The sequence below is a fragment of the Crotalus tigris genome, unplaced genomic scaffold (assembly GCF_016545835.1).
Source record: "Crotalus tigris isolate CLP2741 ecotype Arizona unplaced genomic scaffold, ASM1654583v1 scf7180000019674.86956, whole genome shotgun sequence".
Taxonomy (NCBI): domain Eukaryota; kingdom Metazoa; phylum Chordata; class Lepidosauria; order Squamata; family Viperidae; genus Crotalus; species Crotalus tigris.
In genome coordinates, this window is record NW_024097655.1 from 56000 (window position 1) to 77448 (window position 21449).

The 21449-nt window shown below is 48.5% G+C and overlaps 1 protein-coding gene across 3 annotated transcripts in view; it reads left to right on the top strand.

Moving 5' to 3' along the window:
- The window catches only part of LOC120317499 (ADAMTS-like protein 2), a 47788-nt gene that overhangs the window by 19566 nt on the left and 6773 nt on the right, over window positions 1-21449 (top strand). For all 3 annotated transcript variants that reach the window (XM_039364147.1, XM_039364148.1, XM_039364149.1), the window contains 3 exons: window positions 7900-8003; window positions 11790-11916; window positions 20243-20456. In XM_039364147.1, coding sequence (XP_039220081.1) covers window positions 7900-8003; window positions 11790-11916; window positions 20243-20456 — 445 coding nt within the window. The remainder of the gene's footprint in view (window positions 1-7899; window positions 8004-11789; window positions 11917-20242; window positions 20457-21449) is intronic.

A 21449-nucleotide genomic window follows, 5' to 3' on the forward strand; every position in this document is an offset into this window, starting at 1 on the left:
CATTAGGCCCTTCTCCAATGAGTCCTTCCTTCTCATTAGGTGGCCAAAGTATTTGAGTTTCAACTTCAGGATCTGTCAGAATCCAATTATATTTCATCTTTAAATTATCAAATATAGAAACTCCCAATTCTGCCTTCTCTGGATTCTGCCATAAGAGGGAGAGAAGGGGGAGAACAAAGGGGCTTTATGGCCCTCACTTCCTTCTTTACACTTCAAAGAGCTAAATGCTGAATGTGTGTTTATTGTAACCTCGAAGTGTTAGCATACCAAAGGAGAGTAATTGCCTTTCATGTAGTTATCTGAAGTCTCCATCCAGACGGAAGAAAGAAGAAAGGGAGTGGAATTGTGATACTTGAAACTATCACTGGAAGGGGGGTTGATTGGGTGGGACTACTGGGGAACCCCTTAAAACCTTGAATGGGAGAGCTTGAACCCCAAGTCCTGTCTAGCATGCCTGCAACCATTTTCTCTTAATAAAGGATTCCTGTTGGAAGAATTATTCCAAGAGTTCTGTCTTCTTAAGATGCAAAGTGGGGTGGGTCCTTACATTAGACAGGACTTGCAAAATTAATCCACCTGGAAGGAAGACCCTTGCCGGGGGATTTTGCAAAAATTTACCATGTCAGACAATGGAGCAAGAGAGGGGGAAAACTCCTTGGAAAGAGAGCCGCTGACCCAGTTGGAACCTTGCCAGATGTTGGGATCCGAGAGGCCAGATTCCTCATGAGAAGAAGTGGTGGAGACACAGGAACACAAGCCTCGCTGGTCGATGGGCGTTGGAAAGAAAAGTGAGTGGGGAAAGGAATCAAGAAAGGTGACCCTGAGACGGGGGACCAAGCAACCAGAATGGAAGCAGGAGATGGAGAAATCCCTGCACGCAAGTGAAGAGGGAGGAAGCTGGGCACCGTACTCAGACTGGATCCTAGAGAAAGCTATTGACCTGATGAAAAGAACTCTCAGCTCCCTAGGAGAGGAGAATACTGAACCCTACGGCCGCCCCAGTTCCTGGAGCCGCAAAGGGAGAGACACCGAGGGGGACGTGGAACCTGCAACCCCAGGGACATCTACTGATCCAGGAGCTCCCACCCCCTACCGGACCACAGATGGCAATCTGGACGGAAGGCACTACCACCCACAACAGAGGCACCGATCCATTCCAAGACGTCCACCGTTGGAAGTGAAATTCAAAGGGGAGCCAACACGCTTGGGGTTTTTCCTAACCCAAGTCCTCAGCTACATGGAGGAATATGGGCAGGATATTGCACGATCCGGATGCGACAAAGCCCGCATCCGGATCGTGCAATCTGCCCTGGATGGACCAGCTGCGGATTGGGTAGTGAACTTGCATGACTCCAATGCCCCAGAACTCAGTAACTTCAACCGTTTCATGTCCTCTTTGAGAAGACGATTTGAAGACCCCCTGGCTGATCGCAAAGCCCGTGAAAGAATAACAACGATGAGGCAGGGCAAACGCCCAGTGGCTGAGTATACACAAGAATTCCGAGCCATTGCCAGCAAACTGAATTGGCCAGAAGACATCCTCCTTGGCCGTTTCAAAGACGGACTAAACTATGATCTATATGATGCTTGCCTGCCCCGAGGGGACCCACATCGACTTGAGGAATGGTACGTCTTGGCAGAGGAAGCAGAGATCGACATATTGAAGAGGCACCGCCGAGGAAAACAATGGAGCCGCCCCCCGCCTGAGCTGACACACCAACCGGTGAAATCATCGGATACAGCCAAGAAGCAAATGGGATGTTTCAAGTGCGGAAGAGAAGGGCATCGAGCTGTAGAATGCCGCTCAAAGGCCCCCCAGCACAACCCAGACAGATCCCCAATCAACAAACCCGGAAAGTATTCAGCTAAGCCAAAAGAAACGGCCATGAGAATGATGGAAATTGCAGAAACCCCCACCTCTGCTCACCAAGGGGAAAGGACTCCAGCCTACACCACAGGGCCGGTGGATGTCTCAGATGACAGCTCGGAGGGCGAACCCCTGGTGGATTTCTCTTATTGTTAAGAGGGGCCGGATGTCAGAATCCAATTATATTTCATCTTTAAATTATCAAATATAGAAACTCCCAATTCTGCCTTCTCTGGATTCTGCCATAAGAGGGAGAGAAGGGGGAGAACAAAGGGGCTTTATGGCCCTCACTTCCTTCCTTACACTTCAAAGAGCTAAATGCTGAATGTGTGTTTATTGTAACCTCGAAGTGTTAGCATACCAAAGGAGAGTAATTGCCTTTCATGTAGTTATCTGAAGTCTCCATCCAGACGGAAGAAAGAAGAAAGGGAGTGGAATTGTGATACTTGAAACTATCACTGGAAGGGGGGTTGATTGGGTGGGACTACTGGGGAACCCCTTAAAACCTTGAATGGGAGAGCTTGGACCCCAAGTCCTGTCTAGCATGCCTGCAACCATTTTCTCTTAATAAAGGATTCCTGTTGGAAGAATTATTCCAAGAGTTCTGTCTTCTTAAGATGCAAAGTGGGGTGGGTCCTTACAGGATCTGGCCTTCTAAAGAACAGTCGGGGTTGATCTCTTCTAAGACTGACTGGTTTGAACGCCTTGCAGTCCAAGGGACTCCCAGGAGTCTTCTCCAGCACCATAGTTCAAAGGCCTCAAGTCTTCCCAATTCAAGAAAGGGTGTAAGAGCCGTGATGGTGCAGTGGTTAAAGTGCAGTATTGCAGGCAAACTCTGCCCACTGCCAGGAGTTCAATCCTGACAGACTCAGGGTTGACTCAGTCTTCCATCCTTCCGAGGACTATAAAATGAGAACCCAGATTGTTGTGGGCAATATGCTCACATTTCTAAACCACTCAGAGAATACCATAAAGCACTGTGGAGCAATATATAACTCTAAGTGCTACTGTTAAAGGTTGCAATGATGCACAACAAATCTGTGCAAAAGCCCTCTTGCCCCACCACTGCCATCTGTTCCTTGAACAGGAGCAGTGAGTCTAAGAGGAACCCCAAATTCTGCACAAGCTTGGTCTGAATCAAGAACTAAGAATGAATCAAGAACTCCAGATCTATGGGGCCTTAAAACCAAAGCCATTTGGTCTTACTAGGGCAGGGGTAGGCAACCCAAAATACTCAAAGAGCCACTTGGACACTGGGAGCTGCAAAACCCTTTTGATATCTAAAATGAAGATAACACTGCATATATCCTTTTTTACCTTTAATGTTTGTGTGTGTGTGTATGTGTGTGTGTAAAATAAAGGTAAAAAAAAAGGATATATGCAGTGTTATCTTCATTTTAGATGTCAAAAGGGTCTCTCTCTGTCACTTTCCTCTCTCTCTCTTTCCTCTCTTTCTTTCCTCTTTCCTCTCTTTCTCTTCTTTCTCTCTTTTCTCAATCTTTTTTCTCTTTCCTCTTTTTTTCTCTTTCCTCTCCCCCTCTCTTTCTTCTTTCTCTCTCTTTCCTCTCCCTTTCTCTCTCCCTCTTTCTTCTTTCTCTCTTTCCTTTCTCTCTTTCCTCTCTTTCTCTTTCCCCTTCCTCTCTCTCTCTTTCTCTTTTCTCTTTCTCTTTCCTCTTTCTCTTTCCTCTCTTTCCTCTAACTTTCTCTCTTTCCTCTCTTTCTCTTTCCTCTCTTTTTTCCTCTCTCTTTCTCTTTCTTCTTTCTCTTTCCTTTCTCTTATTTTTCTTCTAACTTTCCTCTCTTTCCTCTCTCTTTCTCTTTTCTCAATCTTTTTTCTCTTTCCTTTTTTTTTCTTTCCTCTCCCCATCTCTCTTTCTTTCTCTCTTTCCTCTCCCTCTTTCCTCTTTTTCTCTTTCTTCTCCCTCTCTCTCTTTCTCTTTCCTCTCTTCTCTTTCTCTTTCTCTTTCCTCTCTCTCTCTTTCTCTCTTTCTCTTTCTCTCTCTCTCCTCTCTTTCTCTTTCCTCTTTCTTTCTTTCTTTCTTTCCTCTAACTTTCTCTCTCTTTCTCTTCTCTTTCTCCTTCCTCTCTCTCTCTCTCTCTCCCTCTCCTCCAGATAAAGAGAGAGAGGGAGCAAAAAGCAGACAGCACCAACGGACGGGGAGGAGGAGCAGGACAGGCGGCAGCAGCTCCCAGCCACCCCCCCACCGCATCCTCAGCTGAGCAGGCGGGGAGGGGGAGCAGGACGGGAGGCAGCAGCTCTCAGCCGCCCCCCTGCCGCATCCTCAGCCAAACGGGCGGGAAGGGGGAGCAGGATGAGAGGCAGCAGCTCCCAGCCGCCACCCCTGCTGCGTCCTCAGCTGAATGGGCAGGGAGGGGGAGGACGGGAGGCAGCAGGTTTGGTGGCGGCGGCAGCAGCTCCAGCAGCGGCCACTGCAGCATGGTAGGGGTCCCCGCCGCCTCCGGCCTGGCCCCTGCCGCTTCCCCAGCCACTTCGCTGTTGCAAGAGGAGGGTGCCAAGGCTGGGTCCATTATGGGTGGCCACGCCGGCAACAGGGAGTGTCGCCGCGGGGACGAGGGTGGGTCCCGATCGCTGGCCCCGCCGGCCTCACAGCCCAAGGTCTCCTCCTGCAGCACTGAGGGCGGCGGTGGCAGCAGCTCCCCGAAAGCGGCCGAGGAAGGAGTCACCAATGGGGCCGAGGTGGGGCCGGGCGGTGGAGAGCCCTGCGGCAGCCAGGCAAGCTTCCTGCCTGACTGCCGGCCGGCCCACCCTGGGGTGACATGTGGCCGGCTCGGCTTCCCGGGGAGCGATGCCCACACCGGCTGCTGCCCCAGCAATGACTGCCGCCTGGCCCGGCCTGGGGAAACATGTGGCCAGCTCGGCTTCCTGGGGAGCGATGCCCTCGCTGGCCGCCGCACCAACCATGACTGCCGCCCGGCTCAGGGCAACATGTGGCTGCTCGGCTGCCCAGGGAGCGGCCTGGGTATGGTCCAGGAAGCGATGCCCCAGCTGAGACTGCTGCCTGGAACAAGTAAGCCGGGGGGCGTCACCTGTCCTGCGGCCACTTCGCAGCAGTGCTCCATGGACTCCCCTCCCTCCCCCCGCCACTGACCCTCTGTCTCCGGCTCTGCTGCTGCTTGGCCAACGGTCGCAGTGGCTGGGCATCGGAGGGGCTGCTCTCCCTGGGGCCGCGGTTTGTTGAAGGGCTGGCTCGCTCAGCGGAGGCTCGGCAGGCCGCTCCCAGAGGGGATCTTGGAGCTTCCCTGCACGGCTCCCCAGCCACATGCGCCTCAGATGGGGCCAGCCTGGGAAAGGGACTTCCTGGCCGCCCTTCTCCCAGGGGATGGGGCACCCAGGCGCAGGGCCAATCAGGAGCTCTGCGTGGGGGTAAGTCCACATGAGAGAGAGAAAGAGAGAGAGAGAGAAAGTGCCTCTCTCTCCTTGTCTCTCTCTGAAATGGCAGGGGAAGGCTCCGGAGCTGCAGGGGATGGCTCAAAGAGCCGCATGCGGCTCCGGAGCCACGGGTTGCCGACCCGTGTACTAGGGTTAGGTCCTCCTCTAGGCACCAAAAGAATATCAACAGCATCATTTGGTTGGCCACGGGTGTAACTGATTACCTCCAGCACACTGACTTAAGCTTGTCCTAGCAGATGATCTCTCCCAGTGATTTTAGCTCCAGGGAATAAAGAATGAAAATGGAGAAGGTGGGGGGGTGTTCCTTCTTCTCTACATTGTGCAAGGATGTGTTCGTTTCACTGGTCTTTCAATATCGAAAAAATGATTTTCTTGCTATTGATCGGTTTGCAGACTGGAGAAACTGACTGTATAATCCTGATTGTGTTTTTAGTTAATCAAGTGAAGCTTGTCAGGGTTATGCTCAGACAGTTTATAGTCTGACTGTTTTGGGGGGGTCTTCTGGAATGTTTTTGACCCAGATATGAAAAACTTCATGCAGAATAATCGTGTCCATGTTTACTCTAACGTAAATGTCAGTTTTCCATATGACTTATTCCAAGGCAGATATGCATGGAATTACAACAGTGCTATTTAAGCCTGAAAAGGAAGACTGAAACAGAAATCAAACACAGTTGCAACTTTTGGAGTGAGGGGGTGGGGGGGACAACACTTCAGTCCCATTGTTGAAAGGAAGGAATTATTCCAGAGCTTCTGCTGTCAAGAAATGTGATTGGGCAATTAAGAGACAGGACTTCTCCACACTCCTGGGTCCGTTTTCAAGCAGCAAAGCTGTTCTGCGGGTAGCTGTGATTATCAGTTGTGGAAAAGGTGCAGGACCTCTTGCCTTGGGACAGGGACCTTTGGACTCCAGTCGATGAACCACCCATCAGCCAGTCTGTGTGTGTGTGTGTGTGTGTGGGAATGGACAATCTGGCACACACACACAGCCAGAAAATCTATACCACCCTAAAATGTATTCATTGTGTCACAATTTGTGCTGTCTATTATTATTTTTCTTAAAACAAAGTATGAGAGCAGAGATCTACAAGCATACAGGTAGACGTGCACACTCTTCTTCTGCAGATTGTACATATTTTCTTAATATCCTTCTCTTACTCCTGCAAAGTTTTATACATCTGTGTATATTTATTATGGCTTTGCTAGTCACAAGGAAGGCCTGGATTTCTTCAGGTTGTTCCAGTTTGCTTCCTGTCCTTTTGAAATCTTGGGTGTGGTCAGCACTGGCCTTTCAACCAGAGGTTCACATCCCTTTGGAGCAGAACTTTCAGAAGAGGCAGGACGACAAGGAGCATTTGGTCCATTCCACTAGAAAGTACCAACAAGTTCACCACTGGCTGGAGATACACTTGTGTGAAGTAACAGTGTTGTGCCTGTATCAACACTGTTCAGCACAGTGACTGATAGAGTGCTACAGCATCCCGACCAGAAATTGACTAGCTTCCCCAAAGGAGAAAGAGAGAGGGCCATACCACGGGAAAACACCACTGGTGTAAAGGCGCTACAAGCTACCCCTTCCCATATCTAATGTATAAACCAGTGAAGTGAGAGGGCCTTAAAGAAAGGGAAGAGGAAGGAGGTGCACCCTGAAGGCACCAGGGCTGTCTTTTGATGCATGCCTCTGCCTCCTCCTCCCCCTCCCCCCTCCTCCTCCTTCATAGCTAGGGATCAGGGCTAGTTGACTGAAGGCCAGCTATCTCTCCTGGAGCCTTTAAGCAGAACTTCCCATGACGGGCAAATCATTTCATGACATGAAGCCACTTGGTGTAATGACCGATTTTTATTCAGGGACTGGACAGAATTGAATTTACTTCCTAAGATGAGCACTTTTCTCAGCTAAAGTTCTTTCTCAGAAATGGTTGAATGGTTAAAACAGACCATCCTCCAGCTCTCAGCAATATACTTTATGGGCATAGAGAGGGACTCCTCCCTCTGCTCTATTCAGAACTTCAGAAGTTGTGGGTGCTCTACCCCTGGAGGTTTTCAAGAAGAGACTGGACAGCCACTTACCTGAAATGATATAAGATCTCCTGCTTGTGCATGGGGTTGGTATAGAAGACCTCCAGGGTCCCTTTCAACTCTGTTATTCTGTTATTTCTAATGATATTATTTCTAATGATAATAGAGCTGGTCTGGACCAAGAGGATTACATGCATCCAACTGGAAGGGAGTGAGCATGTCTTTGGGATAGATCATAAAGGAATCATTATGTGAAGTGGCATCACAGCATGAAATCAACTGTATTTGGCATATAATAGACAAATCAGCTTACAGGGATGTGTTTGTATAAATGGAACTGTTTCTGCTTGTGGGTATTTTTATCCCATTCTCTCTATTTCTAGACAGTGGAAGCTCTGCCAATAACCGGGCTGGGAATTCTGCTTGGGGAACAGGACAGGTAGGTTTTATTACAAACAAACGATCCAAAACCCTATTTTTTAAAGCATAACAATGTGGAAGTATCTTCCCAAATTCAAACTTTGTGACCCAAACCTTTCTCTCTCTGAAATTGGCTGTGCCAGAAAAGCTCTCTGCTTCATTGAGGCATCTTGTTCTTTAGGAACCGGCTGAAGCTCTTCCGGAAGGGCCAGAATGTGAGCCCAGCCGACATGTACCGGTGGAAGCTCTCCTCCCATGAACCTTGCAGTTCCACTTGCACCACAGGTGAGCAGCCCCTGAAGGGCTTGCATGGGGAGCCCTTGGCCAATCTGCTTGGGAAGGGAAGCAGGTCAGGCTAGCCTTTCCCCATGAAGGGGGGGGCTGATTTCATCCTTCGCCTTTAGTTGCGCAGGCTTTCAAGGAGAGCAGGTGCACCATGGCAGATTCCAAGCATGGAAGCAGCCACTTCTGCGTAGAGCTTGCGACAGGACAAAGGCAGGCAAAAGTTCTTGTGGCCCTATTGCCCAAGGCGGTACACATACACAATTGCATTTTTCTATTAAAAGCCAAAGCATCCATTGTATCTATAACATTATATAGGCCAGTGGCCCAGAACATGTCTATATACTGGAAATGGATCCAACACAGCCACTTGATCTGAAATAATTCACTGTATAAGGAACAGTACTTGGGTCATGCTTAGAGGCAATATTTTCTCAAGTTGTAGCAGCTTGAGTGAGTTTTTATCAATTATCTTAAGAGATGTTAGATTTAAGAAATCATTGTCAATTTCAAAAAAGGCAGGCACAACCACACACCTCTGTATGGTAATGATTCACCTGTGAAGGTGGTTAGCAGCTTCAAGTTTCTGTTGTGCAGCTAGCATGGTCACTCAACAGGGAGATACTGATGAAGTGTGCACAGCAGTAACTGCATTTTCTGCATGAGAAAAGCACATCTTCCTTCCCCTGTCCTGACCACTTTCCATAGAGGGACGATCGAGAGCATCCTATCATATTGCATTACTGTCTGGGTTGGAAGCATCACTGCTTCAGACAGGAAGGCGGTGCAGAGAGTGGTGAGTGTCTGAAGTAAAGTCTTCATCCTGATTCATCCAAGCCGGGAATAAATAAGCAACATGGCGGCTGCTTTGGAAAGAAGATTGCAGTTTATTGAAGAGGCAGAAGGATGGTTCTTACAAGAAAGAGCAGAGGAAAGAAGAAAGGCTGAGCACATGGGTAGTAGGTTTTTATACCGCCTCTAGCCTTTTGTTTGGAATAGTTTCCTGTTCCTGTGGCATGAACTTTGAGGCTATTTCTGAGTGTTTTTCTAGGCCTTGATATCTGTGGTTTAATCCTAGTATCATATCCTGCTTCCCTGGTGATGGGGCTAATGACTCCTAGAGTTTGGGTGGGGTATGCAGATTTTCTCTTTGTCTTCTTGAGTTCTTTGGCTCCAACTTTCTGATGGTTTTACATCTGCATTTGTATAGGGCTGTCTCCTGCTTGGGGCAAAGAGATTTGAGGCCAGGATTGGTTTCTGGTTTTAAAAATCCTTTTGAGGAAAAATATATTTTTCTGCCCTTTTAATATTTCCTTCTCTGGGCTAACTTCCCTCATGACGATGGCAGAAAAGATGATTGACAATTCCCTCCCTTCTATCCAGGACATGGCATTATATGGTGATGCTTGAGCAGGGTCTGCAGGATTGTCTGGGATGCTACACATCCTCTTCACGACCTGTTTTCCTGGTTACCTTATCCTGCCTTATCTTATCTTACCTTACCTTACCTTACCTTACCTTATCTTACGTTGTTTTCAGACAGAACTGAGGTCTGTGAATAATTCTACAGATCAGAAATGGTGAATAAATTTGGTTAGAGTACAAACCCAGCCTCAGAATTGTTTTCAATGAAGAATTTCTGTTTCCTGTTCTTAAGAACCTCAAGAACAGCCCACCTGAGCCGGCTAAGACCCAGACTGTTGTCTGGGAACTACCAGATGCCTCAGGAGCAGGAAACAAGCCCCCCTCTTTCTGACTTTCCTTGCAACCACGATTTAAAGACAAACAGCCTTTAACTCAGAAGTCCCATGGAGTCTTTCAGACAAACAGCTTGTGGAAGATGTCCCTTTCTTTAATTCTACCAGCCCCCTTTTAAACCTCCAAGTTAGTGGCCATCATCATAGAATGTGGGTTAGTTAATGCTGGTCTTCTGTTCTATGCCATCCGCAGGCCCAGAGAGGACACAGCTTCTATCTATCTGCATTCGCCATGTCATGCCATAGAAGATTTAAACAACTCAGCTTTTGCCCAGGCTGGAGTCTCAAATACCCTCCCTCCCTCTTCCTCTCTTCCCTATGCTGGAGCTGTCAAGGTTCTGACTAATGAAACACTTCAAAGAACTTCCAGGCATTGTTTATCCTAAAAAGTCTTTAATTGTATAACAGAATGTCGACACAGCATGGAGGAATGCCAAGATCTGAATTTCCCTCCCCTGAGCACATATTTTGCTAGCATATTTCCTTCCCTTAATTTGCTGTTCTAAATCACATTCTCCAATCAGTTTGAAGGGCAAAGGTTCCCTTCCATTTCTGTAGCAGGGCTTCTTATCTAAAGTAATCCCCACAGACATTCTTTCTCCTCCCAGCATCATTTAAATTAACTCTAAAAATACCACACAGCTCTGCATTTTTTGTCAAAGCAAGAACATCCAATGTTTGGCAGTGTTGACAGGAGCAATGTGGACCAAAGCAGGCTGTTTGCTTCTAAGGGGCTTTGATCCTTGGCAGGTTTAATGGATGAGGGAATGGCATCCTCCTCTACCTTTACCTGTGCAGTAGCCTAGCTTAGTGGTTAAGATGCTGGGCTTGTCAGCTGGAAAGCCACAGCCTGGGTTTGAGACCTGAGTGTTGCATAATGGGGTGGATTCATGCGATCCATATAGTGACAGAAATGTCTCTTGGGTAGCAAGAATCAGAGACGAGTACCGTCCCTCTGAGTCAGTCACCACTCCCAGTGGGATAACATAGACAGGCCTCGGAAGACTTGAGAGGGAATGTTGCGAGGGAACACTTTGGCAGGACAAGACTCTGGCAAAGAAGGCTCGCCCCCCCCCCCGGAACCCCAGATAGCATGAATTCTCTTGGCAGATGGGACCCACAGCAAGCCTTCTCTACCAAGCCTGATGTAATTAGGGAGAGGCAGTCCCTCAGAAAACCTGGTCCCAATGCCACGAAGGGCTTTAAAAGTCAAAATCAACACTATAAATTAGACCTGGAAGCAAACTGGCCTAGTGGTGAAGATGCTGGCCTAGTAACTAGGAGTTACTAGGCCTAGGTTCTCCTTAGGACTCATAGAGTATAATCTGGGCTTCAGGAGTTTTGCCCCAGGCTTGAATTCTATGGCACAATCCATGGGTCAGTGAGGGGGGGAGCTCATCTGACTCTCCTCACTGAAAACTTCAGCAAGGTCTCGGTATTCCTCTGGTATTTTGGGTAGCCCCTTTTCTTCTCCCATGGATGCCTTTTCTGTTCTCAATTTTGGTAGGATTCCTTTGGGATTTAAGTCCGTAGGGTCCCCCTTTGGGAAATTGATTTCTGGCATTCTCCAATTTACCCAGGGGTTCCATTTATTTAACCATTCCAACCCTAGGATCACTAGGTATTCACTACAAATGTTATGTCTTTCTCATGGTTCCCCAGGGATAGGTGGACTGGTAAAGTGGCTAGGGTAGCTGGCACCCCCCCTGCGATGGACCCATTTAACTGGCCAGATGAGATTGGTTGTTTCAGCTCCTTACTGGAATGCCCAAGTTCCCCACTAGCATCAGGCTAATGAGGCATGAGTGCAGCCAGAGTCTATTAAGGCTTTCACTTTGACAGCTTCCGAGAGATTCCACCACTGCCTTAATTAGAGGGGCTGAGTGTATTCATGCCAGGTGATAAAAGGAGACAGAAGGTGCCTTGACTTTTATTGATGCTGCAGTTCAGAGAGTGCAGCGATGGATAACATCTGTGCAGGCAAACAGTCGTGGCAGTAAAGGACTGATTGTATTGGTCTTTCTGAATGCAGGAGTGATGTCCACATATGCCATGTGCATCCGCTACGATGGCACGGAGGTGGAGGAGCCTTTCTGTGATGCAGCCACGCGGCCAGAGCCCATCCATGAGTTCTGTGCGGGAAGAGAATGCCAGCCCAGGTTTGTCTTCTCTGCTGCTTGGAGAACCAAAGCCCAGAGGCAGCTGGGTAGCTTATATTCCCAGGAGCACTCTTTCTGCACTTGGAATATTGCCATAGTGCCCATCCCATTCGGTGAACGGAAAGGGGACTGCTGGAATGCCGGCTTCCTGCCTGCCACCCTAGTGAGAATCTAGAGATGGGCCACTGGCAGGAACAGTGAATCAGGGCAGAAGCTCTTTATAGGGACCTCTTGGCAATAGAGGCAGGACTCACGGAGGAGGACACAACCTAGTTGGTGGCTAAGACTGACTTTCCTGCGTGAAGGCAAGAGGCTCTCCCTCTGCAGTCTCAGTGGAGGCTCCGGTGCTGGACAGCCACAGCGCCACCATGAAAAGGAGGGGGGAGGGAGGGAGAGTTATTATAGTCCATGAGTGCAAAGCAAAGGTAATTAGAAAAATAAAATGCCATCCCAACTCCCAAATTATATCCTTTTGTTAGTAATACATTTTACTAATACATTATACACAATTTTATGTAATCCATCTCATGGATGAATGCAACAAATTAAAAAAATAATTAAATTAAATTAAATTAATTAATTTAATTAAATTAAATTAATTAAATGTAAAAATGCCAAGGTTTAAAATTTGCTCCTAGGCTTCAAAGCAGACTTTGGCAAATTACTTTACTGTTAAAATGGGCAAGAGAACTGACATATAGACTTTACTGAAAGGATAATGTATAATAAAGTTAGTAACCTAGCCCAGATGAGCCGCAATTCAACTGTTTGCAAAGGCTAGGAATGAAAATTCTTTGCAAAGAGAATAACTGCCATTCCAATAAAGTTGGAGGCAAAGCATTGAAAGGAGCTAGGGCAGACATGTCAAACAAAAGGCCGGCGGGCTGGATCCAGCCTGGGGAGGGCCCAGATTTGCCCCCCGGGGCTGTCCCAGAAATGGCAAGGGACTGGCCCCCGCTGCCCCAGCCCCAGCCCTGGCCCACCCCAACCCAACTGGGCGCCCTGGCCCATGCACAGAAAACAGTGAGCACTCAGTGGCTGGTGGTGTGCAGCAGCAGCTGCAGCTCATTTGCCTCAGCCTGCCCTGCCCTTCCCAGCTTAACCCCGTCACGCCCAGCTATGCCCCACTTTGCCGGGCTTCTTGTGTGGCTCTGCTTTGCCACACTGTGCCACGCCTTTCCTCACTTGGGCCATGGCGTTCTGTAAGCCTAGCACCCCAGGGCATGCCCAGCCTGTGGGATGAAAGGCGCGGAGATGTGAGTGTGCGGTGGCACAAGCCGAGCATCGGCCAGCTCCCAGTTGCCCTCTCCGCCACGTGGTAGGGCCAGAGAGGGGAACGCAACAGTCATGCAGAGCCGCAGCCTCGAACTGCCTGCAGCTAGCAACGTGAAACTCTGTGGTGGCTGGAGAGAAAGGGTGAGAAGAAGGAGAAAGCAGGAAGGGGGTATGTGTGTATGTATGTATGTATGTGTATGAGAGACAGACAGACAGATAGACAGGGAGCCAGGAGGGGAAGAGGAGGAGGAAACTGAGGTGTTACAAAAAGGAAGAGCTTCCCCCGTTATTCCACCCCTTTTCTCTTTTTTTAAACCTCCTCCCGCTCCATTCAGGTGCAGTTGGAGGAAAAGGACAAGAAAGCAGGAAGGGTTTCTGTGTGTGTGTGTTTCTGTTTAAACCTTTAATAAAGAGTTGTTTGTTCACCTGCTGCCTCGTCGATGCCTCAGAGAACACCAAACATAACAGTGGTGACGAAGGTGGGATGTGCTGCCAAACTTGAAGAGCTGAATCACTAAGGGGGAAGCCAAGTGACGATGCCTTGGTTGGGACCACGTTCCCCCCCATTCCTGCCAGTACGAAAACGCTGGAGGAAGAGCGCTCCCAAGGAATCGTCCCTGGGAGATTAGAAGAAGCTTTGGCAGCACAAGGCATCGCGAGGCCGAAAACAATGAAAGCAACTCACCACGGCCAAACTCGGAAAACTCTCAGAATTCGACATCGCACATCCAGAGAGGTGGAGCTCATACATTGCGAGAGTTGAGAATTACTTTAGAGTCAACCAGGTTCGTGAGGACAGCTTGAAGGCCACAGCACTGCTGTGCATTTGTGGCCAGGCGATGTTCGAGATCATCAAAAATGTAATAGCTCCGGCGCTGCTTGAATCTGTTACTTATTCCAAACTTAAGAGAATGCTTAAAGAACACTTTGAGCCGAAGCTAGCAGTCATTGCCTGGAGGCACACCTTCAAAAGAAGAGACCAACGACCGGGTGAATCAGCTGCTGAATTCATTGCTGCCCTTCGTCAAGCGGCCCAACCCTGCGAGTTCCAAGATCTTGAAGAGAGGCTGCGAGACCGCTTAGTGTGCAGGTTAAGAAGCAGGGATCTCCAACAGAAATTGTTCACCAAAGAGACTATTTCATTTCAAGATGTCCTAAGAGAAATCACAGCCAAAGAAGCCTCCGGGGGAGCTGTCAAGGCCTTACGGATCTCCAGGAACGTTCCCTGCGCAGAGGCGGTCCACCAGAAGGGCGCTGAGAGGGTTGAAGACTCTGAATTGGATCGAGAGATCGATCAGTTATAGTGGCCACCAGAAAGGCCACAACGCCCAGTTGACTAGGCAGTTCCCTTCTCTCGATGTGCGGGGTGTGGAGGCCAACACAAGTACACGGACTGCAGTTTCTGTACAGCAACGTGTCAGGTGTGTGGCAAGCAAGGCTACATCGCCGCAGTCTGTCAGGTCGTCAGAGAGAGAGTCCACCAGAAGAGTTTCCCCAGAAAGATACCGGGGCCCCAGGGCAACACAGGGTGGGCTATTGCACCACTAGGAGGAGCGTACTTAGAACAGGTGCCCATCACCCTCTTAAGGAAAAACTGTGGCTCAAAGTCAAGCTGCAAGGAGTTCCATGCAACATGGAACTAGATACGGGGTCCGCATTATCCATAATTTTCCAGGGGACTTTCAAACACATTTGCAGTTGCAGCAGCAAAAGAGTTCAAAGCTCAAGCCTTTGAACCTCGTATTAACCGATTTCCAAAACTCCTGAGTAACAGTCAAGGGGGAAGCTACACTCAGGGTGCACTTCAAGGGATTTGAGGCCCCCCTGGAAGTCGTAGTAGTTGAGGGCAACCGCACAAGCCTCAGGGGCTTGATTGGTTTGATGCATTGGGAATCAATGTAACTGGAATAAACAGCACACAAGCAGTGGACTTAGTGGCAGTTTGCCAAGAGTTTACTGATGTTTTTAGCCCTCACTTAAGGAAATATAAGGGTCCTCCCATAGCTGTTCGGCTTGATCCTGCCATAACTCCAATATGGATCAAGCCACATAGAATGCCCTTCACCCTAAAGCAGAAGATCGATGCAGAGCTGGACAAGCTGGTGCAGCAAGGCATCTTGCAGCCAGTTGATAGCAGTCAATGGGAAACCCCCATAGTTACGCCACTTAAGGCCAATGGAGCGGTGCAAATATGTGCAAATTACAAGTGCACTATCAATAGAGCACTCCAACAACACACATATCTGGTGCCTGTAGTCAGCCACATTTTGGCATCACTATAGGGAGGTCACATCTTTGCCAAGTTAGATTTGGCTCAAGCCTATCAGCAATTGCCAGTGGATGATGCCATGGCAGAAGCTCAAACCATAGTTACAGACGAGCTTTCAAGGTTAAGCACCTATAATTGGGGGTCAGTGTTGTCCCAGGCCTCTTCCAGGGAGTGATAGAGCGCACACTTAAGGGTATTCCAGGCATATGCCCATATTTCAATGATGTCCTCATAGCTGGGGAATCAGTCAAAAAATTGACAGAACGGCTCAAGGCCGTCCATCAGCGCTTCCGCGAAGTGGGGCTGAAGCTGAAGCAGGAGAAATGTAAGATTGGGGTAGCTTCAACTGAGTTCCTCGGGTTCCCAAGGCATTCATCCTGCTGAATCCAAGCTCAAAGCAATTCAGCAGGCCCCAGTCCAAAATCAAAGGGGGAGCTCCAAGCGTTTCTTGGACTGCTCAATTTTTATCATGCCTTCCTACCTCACAAGGTCGCAGTGGCAGAGCCGTTACACCGGCTCTTGGACAAACATGCACAGTGGAAGTGGACCAGCATCCACGATAGGAGCTTCTCAGCAGTCAAATCACTGCTGTCTTCAAATTCAGTTTTGATGCATTTTAACAAAAAGCTGCCTATCTGCATTGCTTGTGATGCATCTCCATATGGGGTTGGGGCTGTGTTGAGTCATTTAATGGCTGACGGAAGGCAAATTCCAATAGCCTAGTACTCGAGGACCTTGTCCTCTGCAGAACGTAATTATGCTAAAATAGATAAAGATCCCTTTTTGGCAGGGATCAAAAAGTTTCATGACTATGTATACAGTAGGCCCTTCATGGTCTTCACAGACCATAAGCCACTCCCGAGGTTGTTCACAACGAACAAGCAAACACCCCAGATCACATCCCCTAGGATGTTGAGATGGTCAATTTTCCTGTCAGCGTATGATTATAGTTTGATTCATAAACCAGGTAGAGAAATGGGCCACGCAGACGGCCTTAGCAGACTGCCCCTGCCGCAGTTAGAGCCCAACCCTGCTCCAGCCATGCGCATCCTAGCTGTTCGGGACCTGCCTGTGTCTCCCCTTAACGCAGGGGACGTGGCTGCAGAGACAGCTTCAGACACGACGCTGAGCTATATGCTGAACTGGGTACTCACAGGATGGCCGGAAAATAGTCCTGGTCCTAATTTTCAGAGTTTCAGCAGGAGGAAGGACAAGTTGTCAGCCCACAGGGGCACATCTTGTGGGGTAGTCAGGTGGTAGTCCCGAACTCACTGACTAGAATCTTGGAGTCTCTGCATGAGGGACATCTGGGAATAGTCTGGATGAAGGCACTCGCGCGAAACTACCTTTGATGGCCTGGGCTGGACAAAGATACTGAGGCTCGGGTACACAGCTGCCATATTTGCCAGCAATCTAGGCCAGAGATGCCCCATGCCCCTGTCCACCAATGGGAAACCACACACGCCCCCTGGTTCAGGATCCACATCAATTATGCAGGGCCTTTCTAGGGACACCTCTTCCTCATTGTGGTGGACAGTCACTCCAAGTGGTTAGAGGTCGCACCTCTCCCCACCATGACTGCTGCCAGGACCATACAAGAACTGTGCAGGATTTTTGCCACACATGGATTACCCGGTGTGATAGTTTCTGACAATGGGGCCAAGTTTACTGCTTCAGAATTTCAATCCTTTTTAAAGGCAAATATGATCAGACAAGCCACATCAGCCCCTTTTCACCCGGCTTCAAACGGCCAAGTGAAGCGCATGGTTCGAACAATGAAGGAATCCTTAAAGCAGATAGTCTCAGGTAACTGGCAACACAGACTGGCAGATTTTCTACTCTGCCAACGTACAACCCCATGCACTTCTATGGGCAGAAGCCCAGAAGAATTAAGATTGGGCCGGCGTTTGATCACAAAGCTGGATCGCCTACATCCAGATAGAGTTGCCTCACAAGCAACACAGCCAAAGGCACCACGGTACTTGCAAGTTGGCAACCTGGTCTGGGCAAGGGGCACTGTGGGTGGTAGCTGTGGTTTGCAAGGTGACTGGACCACTTTCTTACGGTGGTCCTGGAAGATGGTCGTGTGCACATTGACCAACTGCGGCAAAGGTTAGCAAACCAGCCAATAACTCATGACTCTAGTGACAGTCAAACTCAGGAGCAGCACGATGGCAGTAGTGCATCAGACTAGTGACGGTGGAGCTCTCCGACTAAGGGACGAGACTCAAGCGTCTGGTGAGTCAGTCCCAACCACTGATACCACAACCAATGGACAATGCCAGCTGACTGCTCCATTTTCAGGATTGGTGAACTCTGTTCCACCTGTGGACACTGGCTTGGGCCTACCAGGACAGCCCAGCCACAGAGACTTGAGTCTACCTGTGATAGATGGGTCCCATACCCTGGTCTTCCAAGCCTGGCAGGTGAGCTGACAGACCAGGCGACTCCAACAGTTTCGAGGCGTTCAGAATGGGCAAAAAGGCCACCAACGTATTTAAGAGACCATGTTCAACATATGACCTTATGAACTATCTAGGGGAAAGTATTGAGGTGAATTACTTGGAATTGTTGAAAAAACGGTCATAAGACTCTCTCAGTTAAGAGCCAGACTTGCTGTCTACATGCTAATTATCTTGTGTTAAAGCAGGAACTAATACTTGAATCCTATTGGCTGCCATCTAGTGGTTGAGTGTATAAATAGGGGTGAAGCTGCAGTTATTCAGGCTTCTGTTTAAACCAGTGGTTCTCAACCTGTGGGTCGGGACCCCATTTGGGGTCGAATGACCATTTCACGGGGATCGCCAAACAACGCAGTCAGCCATTTTTTCCCCCCTTTCCTTAGCTGTGCTACTCCCTTTTATTCTATTGGCTTTTGAAAGCCAATAGAATAGACTCTCTTGAATAGAGTCTAATTCTATTGGCTTTCAAAAGCCAATAAGAATTGTCCAGGCTGTCTCTGCCCTGCTGAGCCCGCCAAAAGTCCCATTCTGCAAACGGTGCTGCACCAGTTGAGTAGTCCTCAACTTACGACTGGTTGGGGGTCGCGGCATTAAAAAGGTTGAGAACCACTGGTTTAAACCTTTAATAAAGAGATGTTTGTTTACTTGTTGCCTCGTTGATGCCTCACAGAACACCAGACATAACAGTAACTATTAACCATCTTTATAACAGTAATCTATCTTTCACGCAGAAAGTCCAAAGTGGTTTCCAAGTAACCATAAAACTATTTACATTCTTGGTCCCTCATTAGTGCAGTCAACTTCGCCATCTCCACCAGTTCCATCATCTTTTCAATCCATTCCTCCATTATGGGGATTAAGGCTTCTTTCCATTTCTGCACATATAGAATTCTTGCAGCTGCCAATATGTATAGCAACAAAGTTCCTTTTTTATCTAATAGTATTGGAATAAAAGTTTCCATTGTAAATCTATTTTTAAAATCTTCTGAATTAAAACATGAATCTGTTTCCAATATTTCTTTGCCTTATCACATATCCACTACACTTCCATTTCCAAGGAACATTTGAAACAACCTTATGCTTCTTTGGTAACTTATCTGGCATTAAATACCAGTCATACATCATTTTATGAAAATTCTATTTAAGGTAATAATTCAGTGTGAATTTCAGTCCTTTAGTTCATATATTTTCCCATTGCTCTAACATCATATTATAACCAAATTTTCTTGCCTATTGAATCATATAATGTTTAACATATTTGCTTTTTAGGTTTAATTATAGAATCTCCATAGATATTTAACTATAATAGCATTTTTTAAACTTTAGCTATAAGATATTCATTTCAATTCATTTTTAGTATCTTCAAAAGCACAATTTGTCTATCCAAAATAAACCTTTCTTTCAATTGTGGACAGGTAAACTAATGACTGTATGACCTTTTACTTCCAAGTCTTCTTTTGTGACTCACTGGAATCTCCTTTCTAAAAAAAGGCTTCTTGGGCAACACCCCCCCCCCCCCAAAAAAACCCTTTGCATTTAGTCCAAACTCTATAAATTTGCACAATCTTACAAAATGATTCTTGAAATCTGCCTGTATTTTAGCTTTCTCATACCATAGGCCAGTGTTTCCCAAACTTGACAATTTTAAGGCATGTGGACTTCAACTCCCAGAATTCAACAGCCAGCAATGCTGGCTGTGGAATTCTGGGAGTTGAAGTCCACATGCCTTAAAATTGTCAAGTTTGGGAAACACTGCCATAGACTACGGTATAGTGCTATCCAAATCCAGTAACCTCTTAGTCTTCGGGGTCACCCATTCCAGAGGAGCCAGGCTCCTTGGAGCAGGTTGCCAGTTTAAAGCAGGAAGCTGTCTTGTCTGGGTCTGCCACTGAAAGAGACCCTGTCCCAAATAAAATACGACATTGGGGACCCAATGAGAGACCACAGAGGTAGCCCTCAGAAACCTCTACTGGGTTGCCTCTGAGAGGATGGAGAGTGAGTCTGGGCATGGAGTCTGGTCAAAAGGCAGCTTTGGCAACTGATACCAAATCTCTACACTTTGCAACAGAAGCAGGCAAATCTGAATACTGCCAACATTCTCTGAAGCTGGAGGTCCTGGATATTTTTTAAAAACACCTTTTGATTGAAATGTCATTTTGAGCCAACCTCACTTAAAGGGGCCAAGGTGCTGCCGTCCCTTTTGGGAGATGAAGAATAGCAAAACCAAACCTGATCACAGTCCTGGTCATCCCTGGAGGGCCTGGCCTAGCTGTCCTCCCCCACTGTTCCTCATCCTGAAACACCACCTTGCTTTGGACAGGTGGGAGACCAGCAGCTGGAGCGAGTGTTCCAGGACCTGTGGAGAAGGTCATCAGTTCCGCATTGTTCGCTGCTGGAAGATGCTCTCACCAGGCCTGGACAGCTCTGTTTACAGCAACCTGTGCGAATCGGCCGACATCACTCGGCCAGAAGAGCAGAAAGTCTGCAAGAACCCAACCTGCGGGCCACAGTGGGAAATGTCTGAGTGGTCTGAGGTAAATTCTGGCTGAGGGGTCTCTGGGCTTTGATCCCAGCAAGCTCTGTGGATTGCCTAGCTGCAGGGGCAAGCTTTGTGGGAGAGTTGGCAGGAGCAGGGGCCAATGTCTGGGAGCCTTTTCCAGCAGCTGTTCCCACAAGTGGTTCCGAATTCAGGTGGCCAAGCAACCTTTTGCTCAGGTGTGCTGGCCATGGCTCACAGGATGCCTCCTGAGTTGAGTTCCTAAAACAGTGGTGGCGAACCTATGGCACGCGTGCCAGAGGTGGCACTCAGAGCCCTCTCTGGGGGAACACGTGCTGTTGCCCCAGCCTCATCTCCCCCCGTGACTCCTTCCTCACCAGCAGCCCCCCTGGAGGAGTCACCCCTGGAGGCAGTGAGTGACCCTGCGGGCAGGTAGAGCGAGGGACGGGGGGGGCGGAGCAGGGGCGGGGCCAGTTTTTGGGCACTCGGTCTCTAAAAGGTTCGCCATCACTGTCCTAAAAAGTTCTAGATTTACTCCAGGCAGGGCTAACACTAACCAGCAGATCCCTCTGGCTTTTGCCTTCTCTCTTGTCCTTTGTGGAAGGCCCTTCCCCCTCTGAGGAACAGAGGCTATTTACCATGATTCCCAAAAATAAAGCCTAGTCTGATTTTTTGGTGTGCTCCTAATATAAGCCCTACCCCCAAAATAAGCCCAGCATGGGGGCATGTCCAGCACAGGAGGTGGAAAGTTCGTGGGGGCCGATGGTATCCGGCAAGTGCCGCAGCCTGCGTAGCCCAGGTAAGTCCTAGCACAGAGGCAGAGGCAGGGCGGAGGCAGGTGATCCAGATCCGCTGCGCAGCCGCCTGGCTCACAGAAGGCTCATGGGAGGCTCACTCAGCAGCACTGGCAGCAGACAGGGGCAGAGGCATGGGGGGAGGCAAGCTATCCGGACACGCTGTGTGGCTGCCTGGCTCGTGGAAGACTTACACAGTGGCACTGGCAGCAGGCAGAGGCAGAACCACAGAGAGG